This window comes from Juglans regia, chromosome 9 (genome assembly GCF_001411555.2).
Source record: "Juglans regia cultivar Chandler chromosome 9, Walnut 2.0, whole genome shotgun sequence".
Classification (NCBI taxonomy): domain Eukaryota; kingdom Viridiplantae; phylum Streptophyta; class Magnoliopsida; order Fagales; family Juglandaceae; genus Juglans; species Juglans regia.
Genome location: NC_049909.1, coordinates 7,339,148 through 7,358,737, shown reverse-complemented (window position 1 = coordinate 7,358,737; position 19,590 = coordinate 7,339,148). Strand labels below are relative to the sequence as shown.

General features: G+C 36.5%; 2 protein-coding genes across 3 annotated transcripts in view; both read left to right on the top strand.

The window, feature by feature from the left end:
- Positions 1–19,590, top strand: part of LOC109001242 (F-box/kelch-repeat protein At1g74510-like) — a 945,981-nt gene that overhangs the window by 720,374 nt on the left and 206,017 nt on the right. The gene's annotated exons all lie outside the window — the stretch shown is intronic.
- On the top strand, positions 9,428–11,056 carry LOC109001239 (myb-related protein 306-like). Its single transcript, XM_018978438.2, has 3 exons — positions 9,428–9,677; positions 9,918–10,047; positions 10,308–11,056. Exons 1-3 carry the CDS (start codon positions 9,545–9,547, stop codon positions 11,020–11,022), a joined length of 978 nt encoding a protein of 325 aa, XP_018833983.1. The 5' UTR covers positions 9,428–9,544; the 3' UTR covers positions 11,023–11,056.

Here is a 19,590-nt window from a genome sequence, read left to right as displayed (position 1 = left end):
TTAACACTAGGATCAACAAAGTCAAGTTTGGACACATGCGCCGAAATTTGTTTCAACTCCTTCGATTGCTCATCACTCACAGGTAATGTAAAACTAAAATATTTTGATAATATTTTTAGTGAATTGTGTTGCCACTGACAACATTTTTTTATGCCCCTATAGGACAACACTATGGATGCTTTCCATCAGGACCTCAATGCTTTTTGATTGGTAGACGCCAAGAGACAAATTTGTAATCTTGGGATTTAGATTGTAAGCTTGGGATTGTATTGAACCTGTTTTTGTAATTGTCATTTTTGTAACTCTTTGCTGATGCAATATCATAATCGTAATCAAGCTATTAATTAGATTTGGATTTGGATTACCCAATACCACACAACCACACAATATCACATGAAATTACATTAACTTCAAAGATTACATATTGTCTTAGAGTTTCCCAAAAAACATGCCTAAACAAAGTACCCATGACATTTAAATTATTAAAATTATAATGACTCTCTCAACCTTTCTCTTGCGCCTCTCAATCTCTATTTCTAGTCGATGTCGAGTTGTTTGGGCATCCATTACTAGTTGCATCTTTTGAATTTTGATTTTAAATGGTTGATTCTCTTCTAGCCATATGGTGGTATTTCTGGGTCATACCAATAAAAATATCCGCAAAAATGTCCAGCCTGCAAAATTAGCCAATACATTAGCAAACAAGGATTACCATTCACTTCTTAACAAACAAGATTTAAATTTGAGATACCTCAAATTTTTGGCAACTGAAAAATCGACGCCTGTCATTATCCTCTATATGTGTAGTTCGTCTACATGCTTTAATACCACAAAAGCATATTGGATATTCATTTTGTCAAGAGTTCTTTAAGCATGAGATATTGCTAGTGTTACTACCTGCTTCCGACATTGTAGAATATCTAGCCTCGTGCAAGAAGAGGTATTGTTCTATTATTCTATAAGGCCCCTTCAAAAGTGGCAGAGGCATCAATTATAAGACAGGTAAATTATGTTTACTGCATAAAATACACCTTCCTATATGCCCCAAAAAATAAACATGCATGTGTGGCGCCAATAATGTTTTATTGCTCTATGAGGAACTTCTTGATATTATCTAATCAAGACAACTTTTGGCCTTCAAGAAATGAAAATGAAATATTCATTGATACAAAATAATTATATCAAAGCCTCTAAAATCAAGATAGAAATTACAAAGTTATCTTAATTATCATCATAATGCTTTCCTCAAAACTTATAGTCAATAGCCTAACTAGAATTATAGCACCTATGACCTTATCACAATAAAATGGCAAAACAGCCTAGCTAGGATGCATATTGTCGCCTACAATTTAGTTGGAATCAAGATTTAGTTCATTTGAGATTTCTTTACACCAGATCATCACATAGATTAACATAATCACTTAGCACTCTAAAGCACCAATGTATACGGTTGCACTATCAAACATTCTCTAGCTTATTCCATTACATTGTACACCGGGAGACCATTACATTTCCATTTTCGGTTTTCACAAGCATTTTCACAAACATGTCAATTGCAATCCTTTTTTTCACAAATGTCTCCATCATTCCATTTCCATTCCCATCCTTAGTACAATAAGTAAGGATCGTAACAATACTACTGCAACATAGCTAAGAAGAAAAAAAAATCCAGACAAAAAAAAAAAAAAGAACGGTTCGGCCTCCCATGGAGATTCCGTCGGAGCGATGGCTAAGAGGGGACCATGAACTGGTGGGGCTCAAACTTGTGGGGCTGGGGACGGCGAAATGGTGGGTCTAGGGAGGAAAAAAGAGAGGTTGTGGTCGGAGATGAGATCGAAGATGGAGGGGAGGGGAGATGAGGTCGAAGAGGAGCTTGGTTGAGAACGGTGCCAGTAGCGGGGTCGATGAGCAAGAAGGAGAGTGCGTGGAAGGAGATAGTATTTCGTTGCTTTCCTTGTGTTTTAAAATGAATAAATTGTGCAAACATATAGGGCCACGTCGAGCGGGATATAAGAACGGGACTTAAGAGCGGGGCCAGTAGCATTTCCCAAGAAAGAAATTAACTGATGTGATCATGATCAATTATACGAATATGAAAGGCCTTAACCATAGAGGATGTAGGTGAAGGTTGGCCTGTTAAGCATGAGATTTCAGCAGATGGCTATGAAACGGAGGCAACTCAGAGGGCAAACACTAGATCGGTGGTGGCTGCACCCGATGAAGATTATAAGCTGGAATGTTCATGGGCTTGGGAACCCACGGGGCATTCGAACCCTTTGCGATCTGGTGAAGAGGGAAGCTCCTGATGTTTTGTTTTTATAGGAAACACGTCTGAAGGCTCATGAATTCGATGTATGTAAATTTAAATTAGGGTTTGCAAATTGCTTGGTGGTGGATTGTCAAGGTCGGAAGGGGGGTCTTGCTTTGTTGTGGGGCCGGGATGTTAACTTGTCAATTGTTACTTATTCTCAATGTCACATTGATGCACTGATTGAAGATGATTTTGGGATAGGGTCCTGGTTTTTAATTGGAATTTATGGGTTTCCTGAAGTTGCTCAACGTTACAAAACCTAGGACTTGTTGTGAACACTTGGTAGGCAAAATGGTGAAGCTTGGTTAGTAATTGGTGATTTTAAGGGGTGGGGGCCACAACCACATAGGCAAATTTCTGCTTTTAGGAATGTGGTGAATGATTGTGCTTTAAGGGATATGGGATTTAGAGGGACAAAATTTACATGGAGTAATAGGAGGGGAGGGTCTCACTGTGTCAGTGAGAGATTGGATAGGGCATTGGCGACTGCTTCATGAAGGAATAAGTTTTCCAATGCTTCGGTGACACATGGTGTGGAAGCTTATTCTAATCATATTCGTATTTGGGTGAATATTGGAGGGGAAGGGGGTGTTATACTGGGTAGAAGACAGTTCAGGTTTGAAGAGATGTGGATAGGAGAGCAGGCTTGTGATGATATTATCAGGTCCACATGGATGAGAGGGAATGAGGGGAGTAGTATGCTCATTCTAATGGACAAGATAAAGGAGTGTGGAAGTCAGTTACATAGCTGGAATAAAAATTGCTTTGGTAACGTTCAAAAGCAGTTACAATTGGCAAGACAAAACATGGAATTGTTGCAAGCTTCTGATCTAGTAGGTGAACAAAAAGAAGATCATCCGAGGGCTGGAGAGGAGGTGCAGAAAGGGATGGAAAGGGATGAGGTGATGTGGAGGCAAAGGTCCAAGGCTTTGTGGCTCAAAGATGGTGACAAAAGTTCCAGCTATTTTCACATGTAGACATCTTAGAGGAGGAGGAAAAATATATTGGCAAAAATTTAGGATGGGGAAGGGATTTTGCAGTATGGTGCAGAGGGATACGGTTCTCTTACAATATTTTGAGAACCTTTTTACAAGTTCAAATCCAAGTGGAGATTTTGCTTTTCTCGAGCCTCTTGCTGATAGAGTTACTCCAGCTATGAGTGAGAGGTTGAGCCAGAGGTATACTGAAGCTAAAGTTCTGAGTGCCTTGTCTGAAATGAACCCATCCAAAGCCCATGGTCTAGATGGGATGTCCTCGGCTTTTTTAAAAAAATATTGGCATGTGGTGGGCAATTTTGTCCTTGAAGCTGTTTTACAAGCACTGAATTCAGGTGTCTTTCTTTGATCCCTTAATCATAATTTTATCACACTCATTCCAAAGAAGAATAATTTTGCTGTGGTTTTTGATTATAGGCCCATTAGTCTTTGTAATGTGGCCTATAAATTGATCTCTAAAGTTATTTCCAATAGGTTGAAATCTGTTTTGCCTGGTATTATTAGGGAAAGTCAAAGTGCTTTTGTGCCTGGTCGTTTAATTACTGATAATGTGCTTATTGCTTATGAGTTAGTACATTTTTAAAGCACAAAAAAAAGGAAAATAAGGGTTTATGTCTTTGAAGCTGGATATAAGTAAGGCCTACAATAGAGTTGAGTGGAGTTTTATTAAAAATGTGATGGGAAGTGATGGGATTTCAGACAGGATTTGTTTCTTTGGTGATGCTATGTGTTCAAACGGTCTCTTTTTCTATTTTGTTTAATGGGGAGCCGAAGGGACCAACTATTCCTAGTAGAGGGTTGAAACAAGGGGACCCTTTGTCTCTTTATCTTTTCTTTCTTTGTACAGAAGGGCTCACTTCTTTGTTGAATGCAATAGGTATAAGGAGGGACATTTTTGGGATTAAAATTTATAAGGGTGCTCCCAATATTAATCATTTGCTTTTCACAGATGATTGTTATCTTTTGTAAGGCTGAAGTAGAGGAGAAGAGGAGAGTTCAAGCTGTCCTATCAGTTTATGAGAGTGTGTCGGGACAGAAAATTAATAAGGAGAAAACCTTCATGGTTTTTAGTAGTAATGTGGGTAGGGATGTAAGGGAAGAGATTCGGTTGCTATGGGATAATGGTGAAATATAGTAGTATGAGAAATATCTTAGATTGCCTCCAATTGTGGGGAGATTAAAAAAAAAAAATTTATATGAATATCATGTCGATCGAATCAATCAATTAGCTAGCCTCGTTTGATTCAACATGATCATTCTCGATCCAAAAATGTGGATACATATTTTTCATCTTAAATCTCATTATTTTTTTTTAATAATATCAATCGATCGATGTGGATATAATTTAAATAATTTTATTTGAATAATAATATATAAAGATATGGAAGTACTACTCTAGCCAGGCTCATATCTCGTTATAAAGTGTACGTACGCGGTGTCCCCCATCTTAAGAATCGACTTGAAGGAGTAGTGCGAATTTTAGGGACTACTGCCTATATATATATACACACATATTACTGCATGCAAATCGCTCCCCCTTTTTTTGTTTGTAGTTTAATTTGTCTTATATTGAAGCTAAACATGAATGTTTAACAGAAACTAATCATTGCATGTGCAAGATCAGATATTGATCGTTAGATACTCACGGCTAGCATGCATGCTTGCATGATACTCTTTTGTCACTGAATGGCCACCCAATCAATTTAATGGCTAGCTTCCTTTAATTTCGACTCTTTCGACTCTTCGAGGATAAGAAAAATAAAGTACATTAAGCTTGGAAGTTTGGTTGTAGAGATTATCTCATCTCATCTCATAATTATATATAATTTGTTTAAACTCTCACATAAAGTATAATAAATAATTAAACTTTTTCAAATCTCAAAATAAAAATAATATTACAAAATTATATTCTAATAATATTTTATTAAACTTTTAACTTTTATCTTATCTGATCTCATCTGTGTACCTAATTATCTCATCTTATCTCATTTTCCAATTGCTTTTATTATCATTTTTAAAGAAGCAATCAGAATTTTTAAAAGAACAAGCCCGGATAGCTAACTGCCCATGGGTCCTATAGTTGTTGTGCTAGGAGGCAAGTTTGTTGCTTGTTCGGTATGAAACAAATTTTCTTTAAAAATTATTGTAATTGTAGCTGTTTGTCCAACTTAATTGTTTTAGCGGATTAAATTTTTTGGTTGGTTGCCATGTACTAGTTTTACCTTTAAGGAGTTCTTCAAGAGATTTCAATTGTTTCAATGAAATCTTGTGTTCATAGAGACTATGTTTTTATTATTGTGGAGATTGTGTTGTATAATCTTTAATTTGTACTTCTTCCATATGAGTCTATGCTTAGTGAAAGTACATATGAGTGATATCACCCCTTTAGGTCTAAACTTGGAGTCAAATAATAATTATCAATTAGTGCTAGCAACCAATTCATTTTAATGAAAAAGATAAAAAATAAAAAATAAAAAGATAAGAAAAGCAAAAAATTCTACAAGTATTGTAAATCATGAAAAATGACAAAAACATATACAACAAAAAAATCAATTAGTAGATTTTAAATCATCCTAAGTTCAACAAAACTACTAGATGGGAAGAAAGAGTGGATAATTTCTTAAGCTAAAGTGTAGCCCTATTGGAACTTGAAATTAAATTTTATACACCCTATATATCATAGATGCAACAAGAAAACTACTTATTTGTGATCAGTTATTTCTAACGAAAATGATTATTTCTTGCCAAAATGAATATGTTTTTGTCGCAAATAGTCATTATCGTCTCAAATAATTTGTCACAAATGTGAAAATGAGTAGTACTTTTGCATAGATATATATTTCTTTATTTGAATAAACAAGACTACAAATACAAAGTAATTATATGTGAAGAATAATATCATTTTTTCTTGACTCTCTCCAATCTCTCCCCAAATAATCTTACTGACATGATCTCCCCTCCCATCATATGCCTACCAACGCGGATCCCTTCTTCCCTTTGTCTTTCCTCCGCATTCCTTATCCATAGTATTTTCATTTCATTTTTATTGAATTTTCTCCTATAGGTTGGAGAAATGCAAATATAATTTTTTTGGCCATCCTAGGGATTCATGTGCCCTACCAAAAGACTCTTAAGCCTTCTACCCACAATGCCAACCTAGTAGTGCACTCATCTAATAGGCAAATGAGCGTCACAACTCATGCCCTGTCATGTCATCAACCAAATAACAACTCATGCCCTGTCATGTCTCAAAAACTTCATCACCACAACCACAAGTGTTGAAAGAGTTTCTTGTATACCCCAAATGTTAGAATAATCTCAATCGGTCTAACTCTTTGTACCTATCTATCGATAATATTACCTTCCCTGAAGATAAGAAGATAGAATCGACCTACTCTAGTTGCAACACGACTCATTGGCCTTTGGCCAACAATCAAATTGGACAAGTAATTGAGCCTCACAACTCATGCACTCCCACATCTTTGAGCAAATAACACTGTGTGCAAAAACTTGATTGATTGATCATCCTAATTAGATCTTGGAAACCTCACCACCCATACCCTATATCCCCCAACAAGTTAGCCCCAATCACTAAAATAGTTTCTTGTATGCCTTGAATGGCATAAATATGTATGCCGATCGATCTAATTGTTTGTAGCCATCTATCGTACTACTTTACTTGAAAACAAGAGTCAACATACTCTTCTACCTGAATCAAAGAAAGTGAACTTCTCATTGAACTCCCCGCAACAATCTATAGGGGTGAAACCTCTCATGCTTGATGCCCCACTACGTTAAGCACATTAACATGGTCCTTAACTCTTGCAAACTAGAGTCAACGATCCTTTCCTTAATTGGCAATATGTGATTAGACAAGGAAAATTGAGACTGCAACCTTATTTCCAAATTTTATTTTCTTTTTTATTTGCACTATTGTAGCTTTTGGTGTGGGTTTTTGTTGGATTAATAAATACCAGTTTAATTTTTAAGGTGACAAATATAGCATTGAAGAGCCATCGTCCAAGAGATGGTCCTAGTGTCAGACTTAGGATTTTATATTCATGGGTGAACTTATCCCATAAATATAAATTGCACTGTCAATAAGGATAGTTCTGCTACATACAATCATTTTTGTATACTTCTTGTCCATTCCACTAATAAAAAATTATTTTATATTAAAAAAAATTGATGCAGCCAATCACATATATTAATGGAGTGCAAAAGTGATTGCACATAGAATTTTTAATAAGATAAAGGATTTTGGACTTAGGTTTTACTATACACAATTTATTACATTTTTCTTAAAAACCTAACTTAATCGTCAGAGCATTATCAACCGGCTTAGTCGTGTTTTTTAGATCCATGCATGTAACAAGAAATCAAGAATCATTACTAGGTGTTGAGAGTTGTAACAACACACATCATGGTTGTAACATCTCATGAATTAAAAACTCATAATTTCTCTCTTCAGAAAAAAAGTTAATATATTGCACTCATAATAGTAGAAAAGAGCAAGAAAGCGGTTAAAAAGAATAAAATATAGGAAAGTGCTATACACCATATATACTATCATCTTACTATGAGGTGTGTGAAATCACCACTTGTCCTAAAAACTTAAGCTGATGGGAAGAGGTAAATTTTATCATTTTATATCTTAACACTCCCCCTCACTTGTGGGCCAGACTTCCCCTCAATGAGTAGGCCCAACAAGTGGAATATTTAATTAAATGGGGTAGAGTGTAGAGTCGGGGTTCGAACTCAGGACCTCTGCTCTGATACCATGTGAAATCACCACTTGTCCCAAAAGCTTAAGTTGATGGGAAGAGGTAGATTTTATTATTTTATATCTTAACAAGGTGGCACATGAATTATCATCATTAATGGATGATTTTTAATTATCCAATGGTGATAAATGTGCTATATCTTATATAGTAAAATGAAAGTGGGATGAAAGTGTGCAGATATATAGCATTACTCTATAATATAATAGATAAAAATTATACGTTGGTTGGTAGATGTAGAAAAACACAAATTTTGAATTTTATAAACCTTTCCCCTCACTCCAATTTCCTTATCCTATTCTCTTTATACGTAAAAACCTCCCTCCCAACATTTTTTTTTTATTTGTTTTCTGTAGTTAGGAGTAAGAATAATCTATTGTGCTACCATAGATTATCACACATCACACCATATATGCATACAACTCCTTGATCATTAATCCTTCATTACATCAGTTTTCTAGGACTGATACATGATGAGGCTCATAATTAAGTTGAATACAATCCAACTATATATAAACGTGTTGCTGAAGTTTTGAATACAATCCAAATATATATACGCGTCATCTTATCAAAGGAACCTAAGCAATAGACTACAAATTTCTCAGGTACTTTACCCTATCCCAATATCCCACGACTCCTACGAGATTTGATCTTATTTTCCTGCAAGCTGCAATCATAACCATCAGATTCTAAATCTCCAACTATAAGTTATTGCTTCCCTAACTAAGAATTCGGAAGAAGAATAAGTGGAGATGCATGTCGGCCGTATATAACCTGAAATTCTCTCCTGGATAGTCAACCTATTGGATCACATACTGATAATTTTTTATTAGCAGTCGGCCTTTCCCTGACTTTGCCAAAGAATATCTTGTTCAAGGTTCAATTTGTTAGAAGTCCTAAACTTGTAGTCTTAATTTATATTTGTGGTTTAATTACAATAGACTTAGGGTTTTTTTGTCGGTTGGTCACGGTAAGTTTAAAAGAACACATGATGAAGAAAAGTTTAAAAGAGCCACGTATGGATATATGTGCACACATATCGAGGATCGAAGTTCAATTCCCTGAGAAATTCATTTATGCCAAGGCAAAACAAGTTTTCCTAAAAGCAGTCGGCCTCCATTATAAGAAGATAATTATAAGAGTTTTATTCGGGGCCACCGCATGCAGCACCCTTTAAATGAATGCGAGGCGGAGAGAGAGAGACAGAGCTGACTTTTTTGTAAGAAGCGAGTAAATGCACTTCGCTGTCCATTTTGACTCTTTTGTTGCAAACCCTTCTACCTCTTATCAGGGAATTAACAGTTCTTTAGGCCTATAAATAAAGGGATGCACAATATTAGACAAAGGCAAACCCTATAAGTTGGACGCTTGTCTCTACATCTCATATTAGAAAGAGACTTCATAGATCATAACGAAGACCATTGCTGAGAATCATTCAGAGAGAGAGAAAGAGAGAGATGGGGAGGCCACCATGCTGTGACAAGGTTGGTGTAAAGAAAGGGCCATGGACACCGGAGGAAGACATCATCCTGGTCTCTTACATTCAAGAACATGGACCAGGGAATTGGAGATCAGTTCCCACGAATACTGGTAAATTTTCTACTCTCGGAATTTATTACTTTTTTCCTATTTAAAGCTTCTTCTGCTTGGTATTTCTTCCTCCTATTCTATCTGTGACTTTTTTTTGGTTGGGTCGGTTTGATCATTAAAGGGATGTAATTAATATCCTGCATCTCCTTTGCTTTCCTCTCTCCAGTACTCCCTTTCTTTTTCTTCACAGTAAAATGACGATTCAGACTCTCTTTTGTATATTAATTTGGGGTTTCACAGGTTTGCTCAGATGTAGTAAGAGCTGCAGACTTAGATGGACTAACTATCTCCGACCCGGTATTAAGCGTGGAAACTTTACTGATCATGAAGAGAAGATGATAATCCACCTCCAAGCTCTTTTGGGTAATAGGTAAAATCCCTCTTTATGAAATATCTCTCTCTCTCTCTCTCTCGCTAGATGAGATAAAGCGGAGGTCATGCATGTTTCCACATTTGGTAATGATTTTTCAAGCTTCTAGATTTCAAAATTTTAAAGGGAAGACTGATCCAGTACTATTGTATATATATATATATATATATACACACATACATATATGTTCGGTTATTTGTTAGTTTTTCTTGAGATGGAATTAAGGGAAATATATATGAAAACTTTTCTAATGTTTGCAGATGGGCAGCCATAGCATCCTATCTTCCCCAAAGGACAGACAATGATATTAAAAATTATTGGAATACCCATTTAAAGAAGAAGCTCAAAAAGCTTCACACGGGTCTCGATGACCATAACCAAGATGGGTTCTCAGCCTCACAGCCAATATCCAAAGGTCAGTGGGAGAGAAGGCTCCAAACAGACATCCACATGGCCAAGAGAGCCCTTTGCGAGGCTTTGTCTCTTGACAAACCAAGCCAATTACCTGAATCCAATCCCTTCGATGGCTATCATCCGTACACTAGACCATATCAAGCATCCATATATGCATCCAACGCCGAAAACATAGCCCGATTGCTCGAGAACTGGAACAAAAATTCCCCAAAATCAGTTCAGAAAAACAACTCACAAAACACCCAGAATTCCTCTAACAACCTCGTAATTGCAAATGGTTCCAGTCCTAGTACCGAAGGTGCCACAACACCAGATGCTTTTGACTCGTTGCTGAGCTTCAATTCCCCCACCTCTGATGTCTCTCAATCCGTGTCTGTGGACGAGACTGCAAATTTGACCCCAGAAATGAACCTCGTCCAAGACGAAAGCAAGGCAGATTTGGAGACTCAAGTCCCTCTTACGTTTCTGGAGAAGTGGCTCTTTGAGGATGGCGCAACTCAAGGTCAAGATGTCGACCTAATTAACAATATGTCATTAGAGGATAATCCAGGGTACTTTTAAACAATCAAGTTCAGCCTAACTAGGTTTAGTAGTTGCTTTTGCGGTTTCGGCCTTGAGCTTGTAGAAGAAAATATGTATTCTAGCGCAAGCAGAAAGAAACTGTAAATTATATAAAGTATATATAACTAAATAATATACTATATGTTAGAAATAATTATCTAATTTTCATCTTCTTCAAACTCGAAAAACATCATTTAAAAAGTTAGGGTTATCCACTCCGGTGACTAAGGGTCTGTTTCGATAGTAAGATGATAAGATGAGTTGAGATGGTTTATAAATAGTAATAAGATTATTATTTAAAATTAGATAAAATGAGATGAAATAAAGTGAGATAGTTTTCTCATCTCTCTATATCTAACGGACCCTAACTAACAATTTTGTGTGTGCTGTGTGGATCAGAACTTTAGAAGGGACCCCAGTTGGTTATGAACCCTAATGAATGCGTATACCAACCAAGAAGCTCAGATTGATTAACTCGTTTATTTTTTAGAGATAAGAAGAGTTGAGATTAAAATTAAAATATTGAATAAAATATTGTTATAATATATTTTTTAATATTATTTTTATTTTGAGATTTGAAAAATTTAAATTGTTTATTTTATTTTGTGTATAAATTTACGAAAAGTTATAATGATGAGATGTGAGGTTTTTAAAGTTTTCAAAATTTTGGATTTTAGTCTTGAAAACAAACCAAGTCTTAAATATTGATGTTGATTAGGGTTTCACATCGTATCTTCCAGGATACTCAACGTGGGCAAAAGAACAAGAGTTGGCTCCAAATAAAATATTGGAGGTTTTAGTTGAAAGTTGAATAAAATATTGTTAGCATATTATTTTTTAATATTATTATTTTTTTGAGATTTGAAAAAATTAAATTGTTTATTATATTTTGTATGAAAACTTAAGAAAATTATAGTAATAAGATGAGATGAGATAAAATCGTTTCTGTATCCAAGTAAATGTGTTGCCAATGCGAATGAAGGCCGTGTATTATTAATTACAGCGAAATGACTATTTGTAATTAAAATTGGTTGTAATAAATTAGTCACAAAAGACATTTTTTCTTGTAGTGGCATGTAGAAAGTCCGGCCGGCGAATATACAGACTACTGTACCAGCTGCCATAACATTTGGTGGCTTCAGCACTATTCATTAATGGATCCATAAGCACAAGTTGAAGAGTCCTATTCGTGAACTAATGCAATTTAATTATTGTTTTACCTATAATTATTACAATAGTCGTCATTATTATTATCATTATTACTCCCTCTTTTATTTAATTACTAGCTAGGACACCGGCTACGTACGTACGTAGGAATACCGAAATTGAATAGAATCTAACTGATTTCTCGGAAAGGATACGAAAGTTCACAAAAAATTTGCTGGTCACGAAAGATTCTGTGTATAAGATCTCTTGCAATGGTAGTAATTGATCTCTCACGTGTTCGTTTTCAAGTTGATATCGAATTCCAATTATCTTCAGTTCTTTGATCAAATTGGATAGTCCAATGCAGAGAAAGATAGAAACAATGTTAAATATTTAGGTGAAGTTCATACTATCTGAAAATTCAGTAAGTATTGTAAAATCCATATAAAGTATATATTTCTTTTTAATATTGAACAGTCTAATACAGTCTAATAGTTGGAAGGACTTTTATTCATTGAGAGCTCGAGGGAAAATGACATCGCTGTGGTTACTAAACTACATTAATATAATTGTCGACTAGGCACAATCAAGCTATTATTTCTTACTTTAATTCAAATACGTTCATGTTTGACAAATTTCAAATTTTAGATGTGATTGTGCTCCCATCTATGCATAGATGGGAGATAATATTATTTAATATATCTACTGTTTTTGAATTTTAATTCTCAATCTTTTTTAATGTTAGCTTATACAACTTTAATATTAAATCACTGCATTTCAATTCTCAATCTTTTCTAATTTGAAATATCAAACTTTGATATTAAATCAATTAACGTTCGCACGTGAGAATCAATAACGTTCGAATGTTGGAACCAAAAAATTTCACGTTCGCACGTAAATAACCTCCACGTTCAAATGTCTAGGGCACGTTCTAACGTGAATATATATACGTTCGAACGTAATGTAATTTCTCATCTACCTTCAGTGAAGGTTTCAGCAAACTGTCACAGAAAATTATTTTGTGACGGTTTGGGTACTGTTGCAATTTACAAACCGTCACAAAAACTAATTTCTGTTTTAGTGATGGTTGCGTTTGGATGTTGAGCTTAACTAAGATGAGTTGAGTTCTTTATGAGTAATAGTGAGTTGAAAAGATGGTGAAGTGAGTTTTGCGAGACCCACCTATGATAAGTTTAGATATGTTTGGATGTTAATATGAGTTTACATGTATTTATGGAAAATTGAAAAAGGTTGCGGGTCCTGAGTGTAAAGAGGTGATCTTGAGTTGAGTGATATCTAGTGATTTGAGAGTTGTGTGTTTGTATGTTGGGCTAGACTTAAATTTGAACTCAACTCAGATGAGCTTAGCTGCTTCCATGTTCCAAATGTAGCCTAAGGACTCTTTTGGAACTTAGACTGAACCGAATATCAACTTAGTTCAGTCTAATTTTAAGCTGAGTCTAACATCCAAACACCAAACTCTCATATCACTAAACTCATCTTAACTCAAAACTTTTCTACACATGAGACCCACAACCTTTTTTTAACTCAACACCTCTTTACACTTGAGACACACAACCTTTTTCAACTTCTCATAAATAGATCTAAACTCATCTTAACATCCAAACACATCTAAACTCATCTTAAGTAGGCCCCACAAAACTCAATCCACCATCTCAACTCACTACTATTCATAAAGAACTCAATTCAGCTCAACATCCAAACGAGACCTAAATGTTTTGCCCCCTTTACTCCTTTCTAGTTAGTACTCCACCAAAGCTACATCTCACTCGACCCATCATCGCCCACTAGTTCACAATTGTCATATCATACGTACTCTCTCCCTTGTTACTCTTGTTTCCGAGACAAACCTTCACTTCTAACAACCACATGACCATGAAAATCCCTCACCACCCTTGGCTTTCATCTGATTAGCTCAATTATTAGCGAGAGATTAAAAAACAAAATCCATTTTTAAAAGAAAAATTATATTTAGCTTTAAAGCCAAAAAAATCCAAATCGAGTAAAACATCACTTAAAACCCAAAATCCCCATCCACTAGCCCACAACTTGTAATCTGTGAGATCCCTAATTTCTTGTGTTCTTAATTATTTCACTTGTTATTATTATTGGCTGTTTTATTTCAATTTATTATTATTTTGGTTTTAATTATTTTACTTTGTTTGGCTTAGGTTGTTGTGTATTTTTTTTATGTGCCTTTTAATTTTATTTTCATGTCTTTTTTGGATGGGCCTTAGATTGGTGGGTTGTGTGGTTGAGTGTATTTGGGTTTCTGTTTGGGCCGAGTGTGTGTGAGTTGCATAGCTCGTGCGAAGTGAAGAGGAGCCCAACCCCATGCTAGAACAATGCCATTTTGGCTCAGCCCTTAGGGCTTCATCGCAATCTCCCTCTGCCCCACGCCCACTTCTTCTTCTTCCTGCTACCGAACTAGTGATGCCACCCACCTTCTCCAATCAAATCATTTCCACGCAGAGCTTCTTCTTCCTCTTCATCTGCCATCGCGTCCATTCATATCACTCCGAGCTTCCATGACTTTCCCCATGTCCCTTGGCATTTCCATTTTCACTGTGTGTTGTCTCCTTTTCATCGTACCACGCGTCCAACGCAACGACACCTCTCTACTCTGGCCTGCACCACTGTTCCTTTTTTCTCCTGCCTGTGAGCCATGCGTTGTTGTCTCCCACTTTCTCCCCTACAATCGAGCCTTTCTATCTTTCATGGCAGCTTCGGAGTGCCACGCAGTGGGCTTGTGAAGATCCCGCATCGCCCAAGCCCACCAGTCACAGCTGGTGCTACGATGACCGAGCCCCTCAACTTGGGCTATAAATAGTCCAAGCTTCTCCCCTCTGAAATCACACCAAAAATCACATCCCCTCCTCTCAATCACGGTCTCATCGTGTTCCCCACCCTTAAGTTTCCCTTCCCATGGCTTTAGAGAAATTTCCTCCCAATCGCCGCCGTGCTCAGCCATAGCAAAACCCCTCCTCCACCCACTTACACTTAGGTTCGAAGCTCCCTTTGCAGAAATCTACATTTGGCCGCTACTCCCCCCTCGTGCAGCCGTTGTCCGCCATTACGCAGCCACTTTTGGTGACAACTCGTGATGCGCACCCTTGACGTTACACAAGACTCATTGACCTTACAAGCGATCTTCCAGAAATTGGCCCGACCACATTGTAAGTAATCTCCTTATGCGACCTCTTTAAGATTAAAATAATATTTTACAATAACACTTTTCTGCAGTCTGGTTGGTTGAGCTGGGCTGTGGGCCTAGTGGAGTGGTGGGAAAATTAAACTGTAGGTGAGGTTGGTTTGGGCCTTGGGCTAGAAACAGACGATGGGAAAACACATGTAGTTGTGATTGTGAAACTGGATGATTGAGATTTTTGTGGTTTTTGTATATGTCTGTTGAGTAATCTACCATGTCATCCAATATACTCCTTATCATGCATCTGTGCATTTTATGTTATTACTATTCAAATTGTTTATATAAATGTGCTGTGTAATGCCATGTTGTATGAATTAGATTTTGGGTCCATATGTGCTGGTTATAATGTGTGGGTATGTGCGTATCACGACCCCAAGTCGAGATGGGGCATTATCTCGGTGGAGCTTCTCTGGTCACTCGGAAGTGTAATAAATTGATGTGATGTCTCCTAAGTTGTTGCCGGGCGACAATGGGCTCGGATGAGACGATAACGTTCTCGTGCCAACTTCTTGGCCCTTTGCTGGTGGGGCTAGAGGATGCTTGGTCGTTGCTCATTACGAAGTCACATGAACAGACGTTACCCGTGGTGTGAAGATGAGAGCCAGGTTGTGCGAATGGTTCATAGGGGAAACCATGGCACATGCTTAATAAAATAAATGGTTAAATTTGGGCCAATAGGGTTTTTGGTGTGAGTAATTAAATGTGTCTTTTTGGAAAAAAAAAAGGGTGGAATTGTTCATCTATGTTTCATTGTATGGATGTGGGCGTGTTGGTTGAATTAAATGTTTTAATCTTTTGGATATTGTTTGGTTGCTTAGTTTCTGAGATTTCATAATCTCAATGTGGTGTTTCCACCTATGCAGAGGATGAATATGAGCCTGAGGGACCGGCTCCGCTGGAGGCTTGACTTGTGGATGTTATGGTTGCTTTGGTGATATGGGGTTTGCTTCCCTCATGTCATGTTTTTCTTCTTTTATTTATTTACCTGTCGGATGACTGTATAATCCTCTTGGAGGACATTTGTTGTTGTGCTATATTAAATTTTTCTGGTACTTAGTATGAATGCCTCTTTCATTTTTTTTGCTACAATTATTATAACTGCACACTTATTGCATGTTGCGCACACTCTGAGCACTTGGCGATGGGGTGCGTGATCCATGTGGTCATCATCCCGGTATTACGACTTCTACCAAGTCACACATGGGAGTCTAGGGCGCCACATAATCTATCCAACATCCTTGAACTTTTTTATAATTCTTTTTCATATCGAATCTCTAAATGTTAATTGCGTTTCTCGCACCCTATTTCATGTATGCATTTTGATCCATATTGTGTTGGAGTTCTATTAATTAGCTTACACTTTTGATTGATATGGTTTTCATTATGTTGGATTTGATAATAAGTAATATATGTAGGAGTAGATTTTTCTTGAATGAATGTTGAATTTAATAACATATGGTTGGTGATTGTCAAGCTTATACATCTTTGACTTGGTTTTCATTGAATATGTGCTGAGCATATGTTGGGTAGGTTTATATAAATGTCATTTTGCACGATAGCAACTCAAAGTTTTGCATGAGATAAGATTTCACACAACTAATTAAAAGGAGTTTTCAAACATGCATGGATATGCATGCATGGTGAGGTTTGATTTTATTATCAAAACCTTATGTAACTTGGTGCCACAACAATTCATTTTCTATTTATTTTTGGTCTATCTATTAACCCATATAGCAACTCATGTGCATTCTGTCCAAAAACTCATGCATGTGGAAAATCTCAAACAAACAACCCAAAAACTCAAACAAGATACTGATAGCTAGTAGCTCCATTACAACAACTGAACTTAGCTATGTTGATTGAGGTTTGCCACGACAAGGTATAGTTGGCCGGTGGCTCCACTACAGTAAATATGAGTTTTCGGGGAGGATTGGTTTTCTTCCATAAAATTTATTTTTTGAGATGAACTTTTAAAATTTATCCCAAAAAGAAAAATATTTAAACATAACATTCGAACAATCATTTGTCATTTGAATGGCAATATGTAGGGACAAAATAGTTTGCCTTGAAAGAGTTTTTTCCAAAGAAATGAGTTCTAGAATTTTCCTGCAAAGTAGTGTGTTTTATTTGGAAGTTGATTTGAATTTTGAAAATTTTTTGTGCTTAAGGTCTTGATTTATAATTGTCTAAACTTGGGTTGTCTCTATTTGTTAGATTTTAAAACTTTTTTGTGGGAATGAAGCCTTATATGAGCTGGGAATAGAGCAGAGTTAGAGAAAATTAAGTTAGGATAGATAAGATAAACTTCAGGCAACAAGCCTGGACGACATACCATCAACCCAATCGGCTTGGTCGGAGCGATGTTGTTTGTCTGTCCAAGTGTAACACCCTAAAAAGCATCAGTGAAGTTGGTGAAGAAGAAATATGGTTTATTTCGTATGTACACAGACTATGGAGAGTTAACCGAGATAACAATCAATAATAAATAACCGAGAATAGATGACTTGTCTAGCCAATTGCAAGGAGCCATGATGTTCTCCAAGATTGATCTTTGGTCTAGGTACCATCAACTTATGATCAAGGAACAAAGCGTACCAGCTATGACCGCATTTTGAACAAGGTATTTGCATTACAAATATTTGGTGATACCCTAATTTGGTTTAGCCAATACGCCATCAACATCTATGGATTTAATTAATAGCCTTCAAGCAATTCTTGGCTGCATTATGGTAGTGTTAATTGAAGATGTTAATTTTCTCTAAAGACAATGAAGCACATATGGATAATCTTAGATATGTTCTCGATAAGTTAAGGGAGCACAAGAAGTGTGCAAAGTTTAGTAAGTGCAAGTTTTGGTTAGAAGAAGTAAAGATACTTAGACTCGTGATTTTCAAATATGGGGTATGAGTCAATCCAAGTAAGATAGGGCCAGTGATTAATTGATAGTGCACGACGAATGCTAGGATAACTAGTGCCAAAAGCAATTGTATCCGACAAGGATGCAAGGTGTACCTCCTTATTTTGAAAAAGTATACTGTTGGTTGTGCTGGCCAATTTGAAGTTTACTAGTGGCTATCATCCTTAGGCATATGATCAATCAAAGCATATCCCACATATACTAGAGAATATGTTGAGAGCAAGAGAGCTTGAATTCGAAAGAAGTTGGATAGACCATTTGCCGTTGATCGACTTTGCCTACAACAACAATTATTTGACAACATATGAACTTTTGTATGAGATAAGGTATATATTCCCATTGTATTGAGATGAAGTTGGGGGTGACATCTGATAAGACCAAAGAACATATGGCAACTACATAAAGCTGGCAAAAGAGTTGTGTAGATAACCGTTTGAGCGGCCTATCATTTGATATAGGTGATTGGATCGATCCCAAGGTGTTCCCCGTGATGAGTGTAACACGCTTCAAAAGAAAGGCAAGCTAAGTTCTACTATGTGGGACCTCATAAGACAATAGAGAAAGCAAGACCTATCACCTATCGTTTTATACTACATCGAATGTCTTATGAAAAGGCTTTAATGCAAATATTAGAGTAAAAGGAATAGGAGCTAAGGACATAGAAGGCCCTATTGGTTAAAGTACTATGGCAAAATCAAAATCTCATAGAAGCCACCTGGAAAAGGGAGACAAGATTAGAGCTAGATATCCTCAATTGTTCTAGGATATTGGGTTTAGAGTTGTATCACTGCAAATCCTTATACAAAACCTTTAAAAATGATATTTTGAGCAATTTGCACCCACTTTTATGCATGTATCATGGACATATTGTTGGTAGTTAGAAATAATGTTATTATTCTATTAACTGGCTTTATATTTTAATTGAAATGGTGAGAAAAAGATAGGCTACATGTAACTCGAGCATTCCATTGTTAATTTGAGCCTAAAGGTATAGCCAGAGACTAGATTTTGAACACCATCATAGAGAAGGAGTTGAACATCGTCAAGTTGTGGAGGCATATTAGTAATGGGTACCCATCTTTGAGAGGTAGCGTAGAAAGATCATGGACGTGCTCGATGGTGTAGGCATGGCTTGGCCAACTCTACCACATGAAGAGTGTTTAGCAAACACAACTGGAGACTATGAAAGGGGTAATGACGACTTATTAGAATTTTATGAGAGGGGATTCAAGCTGAGCAGTCGAGACTAGAGAAGCTTGTGCAGCAGAGCTCTAGA

Excerpts from the sequence above, each read along its gene's own strand:
- LOC109001239 (XM_018978438.2), top strand. The coding sequence starts at position 9,545 with ATGGGGAGGCCACCATGCTGTGACAAGGTTGGTGTAAAGAAAGGGCCA. Across the intron at positions 9,678-9,917 it reads ATCAGTTCCCACGAATACTG|GTTTGCTCAGATGTAGTAAG; the intron begins GTAAATTTTCTA and ends GGGGTTTCACAG. Across the intron at positions 10,048-10,307 it reads CAAGCTCTTTTGGGTAATAG|ATGGGCAGCCATAGCATCCT; the intron begins GTAAAATCCCTC and ends TAATGTTTGCAG.